The 16,267-nt window shown below is 47.7% G+C and overlaps 3 protein-coding genes and 1 long non-coding RNA gene across 6 annotated transcripts; all 4 read right to left on the bottom strand.

Moving 5' to 3' along the window:
• Positions 1 to 1,710: 1,710 nt before the first annotated feature.
• Positions 1,711 to 3,377, bottom strand: LOC138224687 (uncharacterized). Its single transcript, XR_011183128.1, has 2 exons — positions 3,297 to 3,377; positions 1,711 to 2,994 (listed from the first exon to the last, which is right to left on the bottom strand). It is a non-coding gene; the product is annotated as an uncharacterized lncRNA (long non-coding RNA).
• Positions 3,378 to 9,818: 6,441 nt separating this feature from the next.
• Positions 9,819 to 12,512, bottom strand: LOC138224852 (histone H2B 1/2-like). 3 transcript variants are annotated; one of them, XM_069182982.1, is made up of 3 exons: positions 12,127 to 12,512; positions 11,164 to 11,330; positions 9,819 to 10,217 (listed from the first exon to the last, which is right to left on the bottom strand). In XM_069182982.1, exons 1-3 carry the CDS (start codon positions 12,495 to 12,497, stop codon positions 10,099 to 10,101), a joined length of 657 nt encoding a protein of 218 aa, XP_069039083.1. In that variant the 5' UTR covers positions 12,498 to 12,512; the 3' UTR covers positions 9,819 to 10,098. The 3 variants fall into 3 exon arrangements, 1 of the variants encoding a protein (XP_069039083.1); XR_011183309.1 differs by lacking the exon at positions 9,819 to 10,217 and having other exon boundaries at positions 11,235 to 11,323; positions 11,690 to 12,512; XR_011183308.1 differs by lacking the exon at positions 9,819 to 10,217 and having other exon boundaries at positions 11,244 to 11,330; positions 11,690 to 12,512.
• A 1,377-nt stretch (positions 12,513 to 13,889) lies between these two features.
• On the bottom strand, positions 13,890 to 14,245 carry LOC138224741 (histone H4). The gene has a single exon (XM_069182777.1). The coding sequence runs from the start codon at positions 14,243 to 14,245 to the stop codon at positions 13,934 to 13,936; it is 312 nt and encodes a 103-aa protein (XP_069038878.1). The 3' UTR covers positions 13,890 to 13,933.
• Positions 14,246 to 15,230: 985 nt separating this feature from the next.
• On the bottom strand, positions 15,231 to 15,706 carry LOC138224576 (histone H3). The gene has a single exon (XM_069182498.1). The coding sequence runs from the start codon at positions 15,704 to 15,706 to the stop codon at positions 15,296 to 15,298; it is 411 nt and encodes a 136-aa protein (XP_069038599.1). The 3' UTR covers positions 15,231 to 15,295.
• Positions 15,707 to 16,267: the final 561 nt, after the last annotated feature.

The following is a 16,267-nucleotide window of genomic DNA, read 5'->3' as shown; positions in this document are numbered from 1 at the left end:
GAGAGTTAAAAAACATTTAAAATGCATTTCTCGTAGAAAAAGTTACTGCTTTTGTCAAAACCTGTAAGAAAAATTTAATGCATGTTTTTTTTTTCCCCGGCAGCCGAGCAAAGCGCCTGTACCGGGAGAGCAGCGGGGTACCAGCCGCCTCTCTCCCAGCCAGCGAGCCGCCGGAGTCCCCCCACCTCCCCTGACCCCAGCCTGCACGGGCCTGGAGCACAGACCCGCCCCTATTTATAATGTGAACCCCTGATGAGCGCGAAAAGGACAACAAAGGTAGCAAATTAAGAGACACCGGGGACCGAGATGGAAATGTGTGGATACCTGCTTAATAACACTGCTGTATAGTGTAATTGTTTCATGCTTTATATCCTTATTTGCTGTAATAAACTGCTTTGAGTGTTAATTGATTAATTGATTATTCTGGGGTGTGGGAGGGTGGGGTACAGGGGTGTAGAGAACCGTGAATCGGGTTGAATTGAGCGGTACGGCCGCGGGGCACCGGGCTGTCGTGGTCGGGGAGTCGGGAGCCGCTGGTCTGCGGCCTAGACTGCAGCTTCCATCCCCGGCCTCGATTAGAGCCCCGCCGCCCGAGGACAGTCGCAGCCCGGTAGGTGAAGGATGACGCTCCGCGCTGCAGAGGGAACGCGTCTCGTCACCATGGTGACTGAGACGGGGTGTGGCTGGGCTTAAGGGCGGGGTTCAGTATGAATAGTGTCCAATCAGCGTGTGGAAGAGGTGGGTGTAAGAACAGCCAATCAGAAGAGTGCAAGTTCAGCTCGAGAGAAAAATATCGGTCGAGCCAGGCGGGTTTCGAACCCGGGGCTCCGGGGTGGAGATATGTAAGAGTCGGGGTTTAGCAGAGTGAGCTATACTTTTTGTCGAAATTGGAGTACCTCCGCGGTCATACTTATCTGGCAAAATTTCGGTAAACGAAAAATATCGAAAAAAATAAAAAGGTATCCCCCCTGTTCTTGTAATTCTAAAAGAAGTATCTCTGCTCATCTACTGTGTTTCGGGTTTTACAAAAGCTCTTCTTTGCGGGCTTAAACCCGGGTCTGCACTGACTGCACTGGGGATTTGAACCCGGACTCCCACCAGCCATAGACCAGCGCGCTACACGACGAGCCACACCGCTGCACGAAAAGTGGCAGCGCCGCCAAATAGAAAAGCTTTAAAACGGCAATTCACTCTCCGGCCCAGAGCAGGACCCCCTTCTGTGAAAAAACACAAAGCAGGGAGCACAGCTGGACCGCAGGAGCCACTGCACACCTGCAGCTCAGATAAAGTGAATTGATGATGTTTGTGAAGATGGAGGAGAGTTGGAGCTGCGCTGAATCCTGCAGTGATCTGGAGCTGCTGTGATCCTGCACAGTGTTCAGAGGGGCTGTCAGTCCTGCCTGTTGCACAGGACTCTGCTTCTCTGTGAAAGGTGTTGCAGTGAGTCAGTGTGACTCCATCTGTGTGTATTGAGCAGCTCGGAGTTTGACAGTATGATGGAATTAGACTTGAATTATAACTGTGGACAATCAGGCTTCACCTTTCCACTGTTCTCCATGAGAATCTCACCCCTCCCAAGACACAGAGCTCATACAGGAAGTTTCCCCAAAACTTTTCGATATAATAACTAGCAGAGAACTTTCTCATCACCACAAAGACCACAGTTTCTTTCACAGACACTGGAAATAAAACCCAAGAGCATGGAAGAGGTGTTCACAACCTGGTGTTTAATTAAAGAACAAAAATAAGATAAAAAACAAGTGACTAAAAGCTTGCTCAGGAGTGTTTTATTATGTTAAAACAGTACATTAGTGTAGCGAATTATCAGAATGAAGGAGTGAAGGAACAGTCGGCTGATATCGGTGTCCATTCCTGAGGCTGGTACAGATTCTCCAGAGGCCGTCCCTGAGAAAATACCCACAGCAGCGTAGGAGCAGCTCAGACAGAGGGATCAAAGAGCACAACACAGTTTACACACAACTGACAACACTATTCCACATCACGATAGCAGTTATAACAATGAGACAATACAAACAACACACAGCAAACTGAAGAGATCCAGCAGAGATTGACTAAGATCTGTACAGGTATATATATATAAAGCAACATATATTTAACAGATATTCAAAACATTGTCTCTGTCTATAAATATTCAATAACATTGCTGGAAAATGTAACATTTAAAATGATGTTTAGGGAATTAATTTTAACTAAAGATTAAATCAGAATCTGTATTCTCTCTTTATCTATTCTAGGGCTGAGAAAAATCAATATTATAATGTAATAACTAAATCAACACATAATCTCTGTCTTCTAGATCTCTCATGGACACAGTATAGAGCTATAGAGGAGAGAGACTGGAGCTAAACCCGCTGGTTACTGGTTTAACTGGACCAAACAAACACCTTTTCCCAGCTCTTCAGCTGCTGCTGATCAAAACCACCTGGATCATCTGCAGAGACACACTGACCCCTCCAGGGCCAGGACTGGACAGCCCTGCTGCAGACACACACACTGACCCCTCCAGGACTGGACTGGACAGCCCTGTTGCAGACACACACTGACCCCTCCAGGACTGGACACCTCTTACTTACTTTATTGTCCCAGAGAGGAAAGTGTTTTTGCAGACAGGTAAAAGACACAACACAGTACACAGCACATTTAACACAACAAGAGCCCATTCATAAAATGTACGATGAGAACAAATAAATAAAGTAAAATCTACCCTCAGTTCTCACAGCTTCTGTTAAAGACGAGCTCTTGTCCTGCCTACCTCCTTCCTCAGGGCTGTGGAGTGGACAATGGACTGTCCAGCTGGTCCTCACGATCCTCATAGCTCAGGGACTCAGCCTTTGGAAAGGTCTGAGCTTCAGTCTTGTTTCTCCAGTAACAGTTAGAAGACGCGCTCTGCCACATGAAGGTCTCACCATCATCGTCTTCTTCATCATCATCTTCATCTGCACGAAGGTTCGCAATCACTGAGGCTCAACGTGTCTGAAGCAGAAATAAAGTTTCCACAGCAACTCGTGTAACATAGCGGCGTGATTGCATGTGTCCAGACGAACAAAATACGAGACAAACAGCAACAGTTTACAGCTACAGCACTAAAAGCCGCCTCGGATTTTTCACAAACAAAGGCGACAACGATTCAATGTCTCCTTTTGCTCAATAATAACTCCTTCCTGTTTCTTAAACGCAGAGGAACAACAACACATTTAAAATTCCCGCCCCTCTCCTAAATCTCGGTGTTTATTGGGCAACTGGACCGAGTCTCGTCTGTAATTGGGGAAACTTACTGTTAATCAGAAATAACTCCCACTGACCAATCGCGACATCGCTGGGCTCAATCCAGGGATCTGATTGGCTGTGGATCTTCTTATTCATAAACAGAGAGTACAGACCCCAGTCACATGATCGGGGTGTTTAATACACAACAGACCCTCACTACTGCACTGTAAACCAGCCCTCCATAGACTCGTGTATCACCATCGCCGCCGGCGGACAGTTATCGGAATCGACACCCCCTGCTGTAGCCTGATCAATAGACTTCGTTTTATTTCGAAATCACTGACACTGCGGGCTTTTTTAGGTTTACACTTTTATATCCAAAGATATCCCCGAAGTCCACATATTCAAACGTAAATTGTATTTTTGAAGGACGAGTCACAATAACGACAGTTTAGACTCCTAAACACGTTAATAACATGCTTTACAATATAATTTACATGATTATTTAGTATTATACTCGTCAAACTTTATTTTTTTACAGGACTCCGAAGCATAACCTATATCTAGTAGCCTTGAAAAATAATCTAGGATACACATTTTAATGTTAAATGATTAAGTGAACAATCAATATACGAGAAAGAAAACCCAACGTTCAGCTCACACCTGAAGAAGGCTCGACAGCCGAAACGTTGTTTTCTTCTCCTTTCAGCAGGGAATAAACCTATTACTTGTTCCTTTGCAGCCTAGCATGACGACACGGCTACCCACCTGAACTACTTCAATCGGTTCAAACGTCGACATTTAAAGTTGCAGTAACACTGTGAAAAGCGATGTCAGAAGGTGACATTTCACAGTGTGGCCGGCAGGGGGAAAAACTGCTACACGTGTCTATGGAGATTGTTCTAATGAAGCCCTTTTCAGTTTCCAGCTGTGCTCCACTGACCGCGATGTCATCTGTGTCCAGTCCAGCTCCTGGCCCTGAGCCTCAGTGACACCGCAGACACCAGCTCCAGGCCAAGAGTCTCAGACTGACACTCTCACCAGCTCTGAATGAGCCTCAGTGGGATGTTGTGCTGAAGGTGCCTGAACACTTGTCTCTCTCTCTGATCTTCCTGAACACGTCTTTTCATCAAGCTAACAGGCTCAGTGCCTGAAATCATATTCTCATCACAAATGTTTCACTCGAAGGTCAGTTTTTCAGATTCTGTGTTTGTCTCTTCGAGGAGGCCATTTTGAGAAAAAGCAGGAACGTAGACAACTCCTCCTTCTGACTCTTCCTCATTCAGTATCCTTCCTTCTGTCTCTGTGCGGCGAGGCAGTCCATCGTGATGAGAAAGAGACATTTTTAAAGACGCTGAGACAGTGAGACACCATGGCTGAAGATGTGACCTACGCTGAAATCAAATTCACTAACATACCAGGACAGTGGAGCTATTCCAGCACAGCCAGGATCCCCCCTCATTGAGTACAGACCCCCCACAGCTGCCTCCTACACTGGAACACTGTGAAACTGCTACTGGGGAATTTTGATACTGTCTGTCTTTTACACTGGAACACTGTGATACTGTCTGGATGATGCACTAAACACAGTGATACTGTCTACTGCAGTGGAACACTGTGATACTGTCTGCTGCACCGTAAGACAGTGATACTGTCTGATTTACTGTGACACTAATAATGTCTGTCTGCTATACTGGGGCACTGAGATACTGTCTGTTTGCTAAACGGGAACTCTGGGACACTGTCTGTTGCACTGTACACTGTGATACTGTCTGTCTGCTGCACTAGAACACTGTAATACTCTCTGTCTGCTGCACTATAACACTGTAATACTGTCTGTTACACTGGGGCACTGTGATACTGTCTGTCTACTACACTGTAACACTGTTAAACTGTCTGCTGCACTGGAACACTGTGATACTGTCTGTCTGCTACACTGGAACACTGTGATACTGTCTTTTGCACTGGGGCACTGTGATACTGTCTGCAGCCTCAAGGCTGTGTGCTCAGCCCACTGTTTTTCTCCCTGTTCACCCACGACTGTACTGCCAAGTTCAGCACAAACACCATCATCAAGTATGCAGACGATACCACAGTCGTGGGCCTGATCACTGACAATGATGAGACTGCCTACAGGGAGGAGATAAAACAACTTGCAGACTGGTGCCGAACCAACAACCTATGTCTCAACATCAGCAAAACCAAAGAGCTGATTGTTGACTTCAGGAGACAAGGAAAAGTTCACTCCACCATCTACATTTAAGGGTCTGCGGTGGAGATGGTGAATAACTTCAAATTCCTAGGCGTTCACATCTCTAAGGACCTTACATGGACACTGAACACCTCCAGTCTCATCAAGAAGGCACAACAGCGGCTGTACTTCCTGAGAAGGCTGAAGAAAATACACCTACATCCACAGATCCTCACCAACTTCTACAGATGTGTGGTGGAGAGCATATTGACCAGCTGCATCACAGTCTGGTACAGCAACTGCACCGCATCCGACCGTAAGGCACTACAGCGGGTGGTCAAAACTGCCCAACACATCATCAGCAGTGCCTTACCATCCATCCAGGAAGTATACAACACCAGGAGTCTGAAAAAAGCCACCAAAATTATGTCTGACCCCACTCACCCCAGTCATAACTTGTTTGTTCCCCTACCATCTGGCAGAAGGTTCCGGTCACTCCAGTCGCACACAACTAGACTCCAAAATAGCTTCTTCCCCAGAGCTGTCAAGTTGGTGACGCCCCCACTCCCTCCCATCATATTATGATCTCTCCTAATGTCTTCCTGTACCCACAATGACTGTACTCCTACACCACTACACACACATGTAAGCCCAAATAGTACTGTCCCCTCGATAGCCCAGTAAAACTGTACCGGTCGTAATATTTATTAATGTAACAATAATACTGTAATACTGTCTGCTGCACTGTAACACTGTGATAGTGTCTGTCTGCTGCAATATAACACTGTTATACTGTCTGCTGCACTGGAGCACTACGATACTGTCTGTCTGCTGCACTGTAACACTATGATACTGTCTGTCTGCTGCACTGAACTGGAGAATTTTGAGACAGTCTGCCTACTACACTGGAACACTGTGATACTGTCTTTGGGACTCTAACACCGTGATACTCTCTGTCTGCTGTACTCCAACACTGTGGTACTGTCTGCTTGCTGTAACACTGTAAAATGTCTGCTACACTGGAACACTGTGATACTGTCTGCTGCACTGTACACTGTGATACTGGGTGCTGCACTGTAACACTGTGATACTGTCTGCTCTACTATTACACTGTGATAATGTCTGTCTGATACACTGTAACACTGTGATACTTTCTGTTTGCTTTAATGTAACACTGTGTTACTGTCTGCTGCACTATAACACTGTGATAATATCTGTCTGCCGCACTGGAACACTGTGATACTGTATATTTGCTACACTGGAACACTGTGTTACAGTCTGTCTGCAGCACTGTAACACTGTGATTCTGTAGGTACGCTGCACTGGAACACTGTGGTACTGTCTACTGCACTGTATACTGTGATACTATCTGCTGCACTGGAACACTGTGATACTGTCTGTCTGTGCACTGTAACACTCTGATACTGTCTGTCTGTGCACTGTAACACTGTGATAATATCTGTCTGCCGCACTTGAACACTGTGATACTGTATATTTGCTACACTGGAACACTGTGTTACAGTCTGTCTGCAGCACTGTAACACTCTGATTCTGTCGGTGCGCTGCACTGGAACACTGTGGTACTGTCTACTGCACTGTATACTGTGATACTATCTGCTGCACTGGAACACTGTGATACTGTCTGTCTGTGCACTGTAACACTGTGATACTGTCTCCTGCACTGTAACGCAGTGATGCTGTCTGCCTGCTACACTGTACACTGCGATACAGTCTGTCTGCTGCACTGTAACACTGTGATACTGTCTGCTGCACTGTAACACTGTGTTACTGTCTGCTGCACTATAACACTGTGATAATGTCTCTCTGATACACTGTAACACTGTGATACTGTATATCTGCTACACTGGAACATTGTGTTACAGTCTGTCTGCTGCACTGTAACACTGTGATTCTGTCTGTCTGCTGCACTGTTACACTGTGATTCTGTCGGTGTGCTGCACTGGAACACTGTGATACTGTCTACTGCACTGTCCAGAACAGTTTGTATGACTTATTTCACACAGTACTGGAGAAATCTGTCCCTGTCTGTCACACATGTGTCTATTGATCTGTCTGGATCAGAGATCTGTCACTTTCCAGCTATGATTTTAAATCCCTGATGTTTTACAGATCAGGGTTAAAAGCTGGAGGTCTGTGGCCTCTCTTACACTCACTTTCATCCTACAGTTTGCTGAAGGATGTATTGATCCTTTTGTATTTGATCCTGTATTGATTATTGTGTCTAAACCCCTCTGTACATCTGTCAAAAACCCTATGTCTCATTTCAGCTGTAACAGGATACAGCTCCTGTCTGAAAACACTCAGTAAGATCATTGGGTAACGAATCCCTCCTTGAGTCCCTTCAGATCTCCCTCTGTGAGAATATGACAATATTCCTCCCGCAGTTCCTCTCTGTCAGGCTGCCCTGAGACAGGACTGACCACAGTGTGGCGCCACTGCAGGCTTGCAGAACAGGACTCAGACTCTCCAGTGTCAAGAACTGCACCTGCAGACAATGATTGTCTGAACGGGCTGATTGGACTGGGAGGATTTTCACATGGGATTGAGCTGTATAAAAGCTGTGTCAGAGGCTCAGGAATGAATAGCATTGAGATTTGGAATAGACAAGTCATGGTTAGAAGGAGCAGTTGTTGGCCGTACTTTCTTAAGTGAAAGCCTTTTGGTGTTATTTTTATTTGTGTTTCTCTTGTTTAAGCTTGTAAATGTATCTGTTATTGTCCTGTTGGTTTCACAGGTTTGTCTTTTTCTGGAGCCATGATCTTCCCTTTGTGATGGTGGCAGTGGGACAGTGCCTCTAGTGGTCATGTGAAGTGCTGCAGCCTGGAGCCCTGTGGCTGGACAGCTGACCCACAGGGGCTCAGGAGAGGGAGTTGGGCCTGAAGCAGAGAGCCAGCAGTGTGCTGGAGCCCAGCCTGTCTGAGAGGGAGGAGACAGGAGCCCTGCAGGTGAGTGTGGGGCTGTGGCCCAGTCACCCTGCTGCTGGTGGGACTGGTGTGGGGGTCTCTCTGCACCAGGAGCCCAGCTGGTGTGGCAGCTGCTGGTGCTCTGGACAGGACTGGCTCCAGCCTGCAGGACCCTGAGCTCAGGGCAGTCGAGGGGCTGGCCTGTCCCAGGTCAGGGTCAGCAGGGGGAGAGGAAGGAGTCTGCTGTGAGCCCAGGGTCTCCAGTGCAGTGGGGAATTCAGAGCCCAGTGTCTAGAAGCAGTGTGGGAGTATCTCTGTGTCCCAGAGAGGAGGGTGCCCCAGAGACCCAGTGGGGTCCTGCCCAGTTCCCCTGGAGAAGGACAGGAAGGACTGTCTGCAGAGGCCAGAGCTGCCAGTCCAGCAGAGGGTGTCGCAGAGGCTTCTCCTGGCCGAGTAGAGGGGGCTCAGCCTCCCCAGGGAAGAGCTACTCCCAGGGACTCTAGCTGGGGGAGGAACTGTTGACCTTCTTGCTGCTTCTCCACTCGTTCCCAGGGGAGCTGTCCTGGCTGGAGCTGTTTCATGACCAACACCTGCTACTTCAGTGCAGACAGAACTCCTGCTAACTGTTGGCAGGTTGAGTACAGAATCAACAATTGAAATGTACTGTGAATCAATAAGGTGAATGAATGTAGTTCAGCACTGTATGACAGCAGCTGCCTACAGCCCTCAGGTCTGGCAGTAGGAGTGTCTGAGCTCTGGATCAGAAGGGGAGCAGCGCTGAGAGAGCTGTGGCCTCCATCCTTCTGCCAGTGGGGAGAGGAGCCCCTTGAGAGCTGAACCTCCTGGAGGACAGGAGCAGAAGAGACCAGCTCCTGTCCTCCCTTAGCCCCTGGGAGAGCAGGGCCAGAAACTCGAGGGCTGTGGTTTCTCACACAGGGACATTTCCGTTTCATTATTACAATAAAAGCTTTTCTTTAGTAATGGGAGTAAACAGCAGGTGTTGGGGTTGGGAGGACAGGCGGCGCTCTGATCATCAGACAGCGGTCAGCACAACAACACACGACCGAACTGGGGGGCGTTGGGTCAGGGAGAAGAGGGTCATGCGACCTGCAAGTGAAGCCAGAATGAACTATCGAGGCAACAGGCTCCCCCTTCTCCCCCAGCGAGAGGAGGGGTAACAGCTGACTGCTCCCCCAGGCCAGAGCTCAGGGCCTGACCCCATGAAGACAGACCCCAGAGCAGGACCCTGCTGTCTTCCAGCTCGGAGGCTCCTCCCTCAGGGGCACAGGAAGCTGGAGAGACCCCAGGGCTATTGACCTCTGACCCCTGGCAGACTCGGGCCTCACTGCAGCAGAACACAGCCTGTGTGGCGACTTTGGGTCTGAGCTGCACCCCTGGGCAGCCTCTGTCCTCCGACTGTGAGCTGGGAAACTGGCGAAGTCACAGGCGAGATATTTAAAGAGCGACTTGCAGAATTCAATTCAATGCAATTTATTTTGATATAACGCCTTTTACAACAAGGTTGCCCCAAGCCGCTGAACAAAGCAAGTGACCATACAGGTTGTGAATACAGAACAGGAAAGACCAGAAGACAACGGAGGAGAGGAACCAAAAACTCCTCAGTAAGAAGAAAAAAACCTCTAGGGGTCCAAGGTCAACTGTCTGCCCAACCCCTTTGGGCATGCTAACATTTTATAATTAAAAAAAGGAATAAATGAATAAGTGTATCAGTCCATCCATCATGTCTTCTGTATGTCAGTACTCCATGCAGATCTCTGTAGACCAGAAAAATCCTCCTAAACGATAGCTGTATCCACGATGTCCCTCTTGGATCCATAGCAGTGATGCAGCATCCAACTCAAATGGTGCCCAGCCTGGACATGTGGGAGGAGAATAGGACAGTTTGGTCAGAACAGATGTAGCTACCTGGTGGGCCAACACAGAGACACACAATGGCATGTACAGCAGCACCAGCAGCCATGGCTGCAGCAGGCTATAATGTAAGGTGTGAGTAGACTAGGCTGCAGTAATAGGCCTTCAGTCTGGATTTGAATACTGAGATCGACTCAGCATCCTGAATGTGGGGTGGGAGACTGTTCCAGAAGCTAGGGGCCCTGTAACTGAAGGCTTTAGTGCTGCAGCTCTGTGCAGTAATGCACTGTATACCCCAGCAGACTGGTACCTGTTGGCTCTGTGCAGTAATGTACTGTACACCCCAGCAGACTGGTACCTGTTGGCTCTGTGCAGCAATGTACAGATGTGTTGATCAGCTTTTCAGCTACAGCTAGCGGTCACATAAGACGTAGTACATTAAAACAAAAAATACTATACATTTTATATGACTGGAGGTTTAGAATATTTCTTGATGGTTTGGATATTATTAAATCCGTTGCTTTTTAGAATCTTCGTACCGTTCTGACGGGGAATTATTTGTTTTCAGGAATATAGAAATGTATAAAAATAGAATAGTTTCGGACTAAAATCTCATCTTTCCAGGTCTTACGAGCCCCCAGGACGTGAGAGCAGGGAAAGACACACAACTTCTTAGCAGCAAAACATCCACATGTGTGTCTGTGAGAAAACAGTTAAGTCGATATAATATCGATTTAATAACACTGCTCCTTTCTCAAATATCGGAATTGCATTTCGAGTTCGTCTCTTCCTCTGCACCATTTCTACAGTTTTTAAAACCAGCAAGGCGCAAAGTAAATTAAATTAGCAAATTAAATTCACTCCTTTATCCTGCGTTCCGTTTACTATTTATTAATGACCCGACACTAAAACAGCAATCAAACAGCACGAAGAAATAATTTAACTCACCAGAGATCCACAGTTGAAATCGTTCATTTTTGTGGACTGCGGTTCTTATGTTAAAGACTTTCGCCTTGTTTTCCAGACAAGCGTGTCCTGATCTTCTCTCTCCTGCTCCCTCTGCTGGACAGTCGTGGTCTCTGCACCCAGGAGCTCTGCCCTGGTTCAGCTGTAACCTTACAAACAGGGAGATACTTTTCTCGGTCCTCTAACAGTTTCTCTGTCAAAGCAACTGCTCTTTCTCACAAGAAGAATTTGAGTATTTAATTCTATCAATGGAAAAATATTTAAATGCTTTGCAGACCCTTCACACCATAGGGTCAGTTGGACATATTTATGTTATTCATCTCGGTTTTCTATAGTAAAGACTCGTATAATCGTAATACCGAAATTCCACAGAAAACGTCATGGAAGCTCGCCCGATTTAGACTGCCTAAAAACATACAACCATATAATAACAGGATTTAGACGCAGTCGTACATTTCTAATCGTTAAAAGAAACTCAAAACAAAAAGGAGAAAACATGCAAGCGGACCTGGTTGAGACACGATCCCTCCTCTTCTCCGACTCGCGCAGCAGCAGAAACATTAACCTCTTCCCTGCCGGAGAGCCGAGAGGCACGAACAGTACTGGTGTTCACGTTATTTGACGTGAAAAATCCCTATAAATTAGCCATAAATGATACTTCCCGAAAATGCATATTCGGATTAAACAAACAATACGTCCTTCAGACAGCTTGCAATATTGAACGCAAACGGAATCTGCATAAAATACACACGTGAAATGTAGACAGAGCCTGTTCTGTCCAAAACGTTTAATAACCGCAGCTCAAACGCCCTACGGTATTTCGGATAAAGCACTAACATGCACAAACACACAAAAAGAGGTCATGACTGCTCCTTCTCGACTCTGTGGGTGGCTCTTAAAAGAGCCTTTGGGTTTGTAGATCCGGGTCGGGCGGGCCGGGTTTACTTGGAGCTGGTGTACTTGGTGACGGCCTTGGTGCCCTCGGACACGGCGTGCTTGGCCAGCTCCCCGGGCAGCAGCAGGCGCACGGCGGTCTGGATCTCCCGGGAGGTGATGGTGGAGCGCTTGTTGTAATGCGCCAGGCGGGAGGCCTCGCCGGCGATGCGCTCGAAGATGTCGCTGACGAACGAGTTCATGATGCCCATGGCCTTCGACGAGATGCCGGTGTCCGGGTGCACCTGCTTCAGCACCTTGTACACGTAGATGGCGTAGCTCTCCTTCCTGGTCTTTCTGCGCTTCTTGCCGCCCTTCCCGGCCGTCTTGGTCACGGCTTTCTTGGAGCCCTTCTTGGGAGCGGATTTCGCTGGTTCAGGCATCTTCACAAACTGCACTCTGTGAGAACAGGCATGAGAGTTCTAGCCTCACAGCCCCCTATTTATAGCGCTCCCATGCAAATCAGCTCAGCTCAGCTCAGAAGGCGGCTCATTGGTCAGCGAGAGAGCTGCTCTCCTATTGGCTGCGCTCTGCGCCAATGAAATTCAAACGGGTGAGCGCCCGAGCCGCTCGCTCTGACTCCAGGCGCCTCTCTCTCCCCTCCGCCCGCGCACAGGGAAGCAGAGGGTCGCCGTGTGATCCGTTTAGCACAACCACTCTCATTCCATGTATATCTCCTACTCTAGAAAACAATGTGCTCGGTGTAAACTGCGATTTGTGCAAACTTGGAGTCAAAAGAACTCTTGGTGATATTCTTGGCAATTTTAAAATCAGTTCTGAACTAACAGCATCCTATCGCAACACTTTTGAGCAAATTAGTCTGAGCACAAGAAAACATCACACTAAACCTTTCTACAAAATGAACGTAAGCAGAAGGGCTCTTTGCAAATGGCTTTCAAGCGCTTCGTGCGTCTTTGTCTCGACCTCCCGCCGAGTCTGAGCGAACAAAGAGCTGAGCAGCTTCCTGTCGGGGCGGGGAGGGTTAGAAACGGCCCGATATCACAAGCTCTTTCTTAAAAGACAAACCCAGCATGAAGAATAAAAAAAACATTTAGAAGCTGAACCCCATTCTGTCCCATGATCTAATAGTCTAAACGTGCAGATTTTCTGAAATCCGACTCTCATTACGCTTATGTCTCCTACCCTAGAAAACAATGTGCTCGGCGTAAACCGTGCGATTTGTGCAAACTTGAAGTCAAAAGCAGTTTTGGTGATATTCTAGACAACTTTAAAAGCACTTTGGAACAACCAACAGCATTTTATCGCCACACTTTTGAGCTTCAGCATTGGTTTCAAATTAGTCTGAGCAGAATAAAACTAAACACTAAACCTTTCTACAAAATAGCATGTAGGAGACTAGCTTTTGGCGAATGAAGTGGATTTCAAGCCAAGCTGAGCCGCTTCCTGTCGGGGAGGGGAGGGTTAGAAACGGCCCGATGTGATAACGGCTCTTTCTTAAAAGCCATGAAGGATGCGTGAGAAATAAAAATATTAAGGAAGGGAGCTTCATTGTTTACTCATGACCTAATTAGAATTAGTAGTAATGAGAATAAGAACTACCACTCCATCAAAACGCTTTCAGCAATAAATTATTTCATTAGCAACCAGATCCACACTAATGTAACGATTGATAAGCCCTGCATCTCAATTTAAGAATCATCACAGCAATCGCAAAATGTTGCTTGCTTGTTTGGTTAAAAAAAAACACCAAAAGTGATAGTTTAGATTTCAGCTCTACTTTGATAATGTGGGTGGCTCTTAAAAGAGCCTTTGGGTTGATACGTCGGGGTCCAGTCCGGCAGTGAAGCTCCGCTCCTGTTTAGCCGCCGAAGCCGTACAGGGTGCGGCCCTGGCGCTTCAGCGCGTACACCACGTCCATGGCGGTGACGGTCTTCCTCTTGGCGTGCTCGGTGTAGGTGACGGCGTCGCGGATGACGTTCTCCAGGAACACCTTCAGCACCCCGCGGGTCTCCTCGTAGATCAGCCCGGAGATCCGCTTCACTCCCCCACGGCGAGCCAGGCGGCGGATGGCGGGCTTGGTGATTCCCTGGATGTTGTCGCGGAGAACCTTGCGGTGACGCTTAGCGCCTCCTTTCCCGAGTCCCTTTCCGCCTTTGCCTCGTCCAGACATCTTCAAGTTATCAGTTAGTGACACGACACACACTGCTGGGCTGCAGCCGCGGCGCTTCTCTTTTCAAGCCTGAGAGCGGACCTGCTTGAGACAGGAGGCGCGCTGACACACGAGCCCGCCTCCTCTCCGACCGCAGCAGCAGCCCAGACTGCACAGGAACCTCTTCCCTGCCGGAGAGCTCTCCACCACAGCAGCACCGGAGAGGACAGACCTCGAGTATTCAATGTTTACAGCGGTGCTGTAATATTCTCGTGTAGATTTAGACCAATCTAATTCCGCGCTCAACACAAAAACACAGAATTCGGAATGGAAAATGTAGTGTACTACTGTGTATGAGGGTCATGAACAACTGACAAACAGCATTCATCGTTGTAGCAGTACATATTTCGTTCTCCACCCCTTTTGTATCATTGAATAAAAAATCCAGCTGTTAAAAAGTCCAAAAATGTTTTAAAAAACGACGTCTTTTAAAACGCTTATAAAGAAATGTTCCACCTAAAGTAACTGTATAAACGTTCTTAAATCATGTCATTGCAATCTCTATCACATGGACTGTCTGAGGCTCATGGCTAGTTAGCAGTGGTCCTCACAGATCTGTACTGCAGTATAAACGCTTCTTTTGGAGTGAAATGAAGAGCGATGGAGGGACCAGTAAACGTGCTGTTGCTTAATTGTGAACCGACACCGAACTCGGAAAACAAACAGTAGTGGAAGGGAGGGGTTTGAATGCCAGTCGATTTTGTATCATTAAAACAGTCCATTGAATTTGAACACTTTCAAGTATGGATATGAACGCTGAAAAATAGGTGTAGAGCAAAAGGGGAGACGTGTGTCGCTGGTTTACTGCAGCAGTGTAGTCGTGCAGGGGGGCTTTTACACGGGGGGGTAGAAAACCGCTTCTCGGTAGGGCTTTCACTTCTCAGCTAACCAAACGAGAATTGTGCCTCGTACAGACTATAATGGAATAATGTAACCCTCTCGAGTGTTGTGGTGGCTCTTAAAAGAGCCTTTGTGTTCAAGGGAAAAGATGCTGCAGCAGGCGGTCCGTGTCTAAGCGCGCTCCCCGCGGATGCGGCGGGCCAGCTGGATGTCTTTGGGCATGATGGTCACCCTCTTGGCGTGGATGGCGCACAGGTTGGTGTCCTCGAAGAGCCCCACCAGGTAAGCCTCGCTGGCCTCCTGCAGAGCCATGACGGCGGAGCTCTGGAAGCGCAGGTCGGTCTTGAAGTCCTGGGCGATCTCTCTCACCAGGCGCTGGAAAGGCAGCTTGCGGATCAGCAGCTCGGTGGACTTCTGGTAGCGGCGGATCTCCCGCAGAGCCACGGTGCCGGGCCTGTAGCGGTGGGGCTTCTTCACGCCGCCGGTGGCGGGGGCGCTCTTTCGGGCAGCCTTGGTGGCCAGCTGCTTCCTGGGCGCCTTGCCGCCGGTGGATTTGCGAGCGGTCTGCTTGGTTCTCGCCATCTTCCTCGCTGCTCTTCACAGTCAACAGTGTACTGAGAACCACTTCCCGCACTCGGGTTTATATGCGCAGACAGCCCCGTCCTGATTGGTTGAAAGGCACAGGGGGGAGGAGGGTGTAACTCTGATTGGACGGTTTGAAACCGAGCGCGCAGCTCCTACACTCCTCGCGGGTTTAACGGCTCCAGGTCTCTCGGTTTAATAAGAGACACAGAAAGATCGATTTTCCTTGATTTATAAACTAAAAGCAAGTTCAGGCGTTTTTATACCTCGATACCTGTAAAGTGGCAAGGATTTTGATGACTGTTTTAGCTAGAAGATAGGACAAGAATAGTGACATCGTATAATACTACTATAATAACGTTAATATGATTTCTAGTGTAAAAAGTGTGACTCGGGAGGAGAGCGTTGTGCTGAGGGACAAGACCACTTGAAAGACTAATATCATAATAATACGAATTTTATTAATTCAATTACAAGTACAATAAGGAATTAAAAGTTTAAAACGAAGCGAATATAGAAATGTTATGAACTGTATTGCGAGCGCAACAAATCGCTCTTCCA

This window comes from Lepisosteus oculatus, chromosome 23 (assembly GCF_040954835.1).
Source record: "Lepisosteus oculatus isolate fLepOcu1 chromosome 23, fLepOcu1.hap2, whole genome shotgun sequence".
NCBI lineage: Eukaryota > Metazoa > Chordata > Actinopteri > Semionotiformes > Lepisosteidae > Lepisosteus > Lepisosteus oculatus.
Note: the sequence above shows the minus strand (reverse complement) of the source record. Positions and strands in the feature narration are given on the sequence as shown.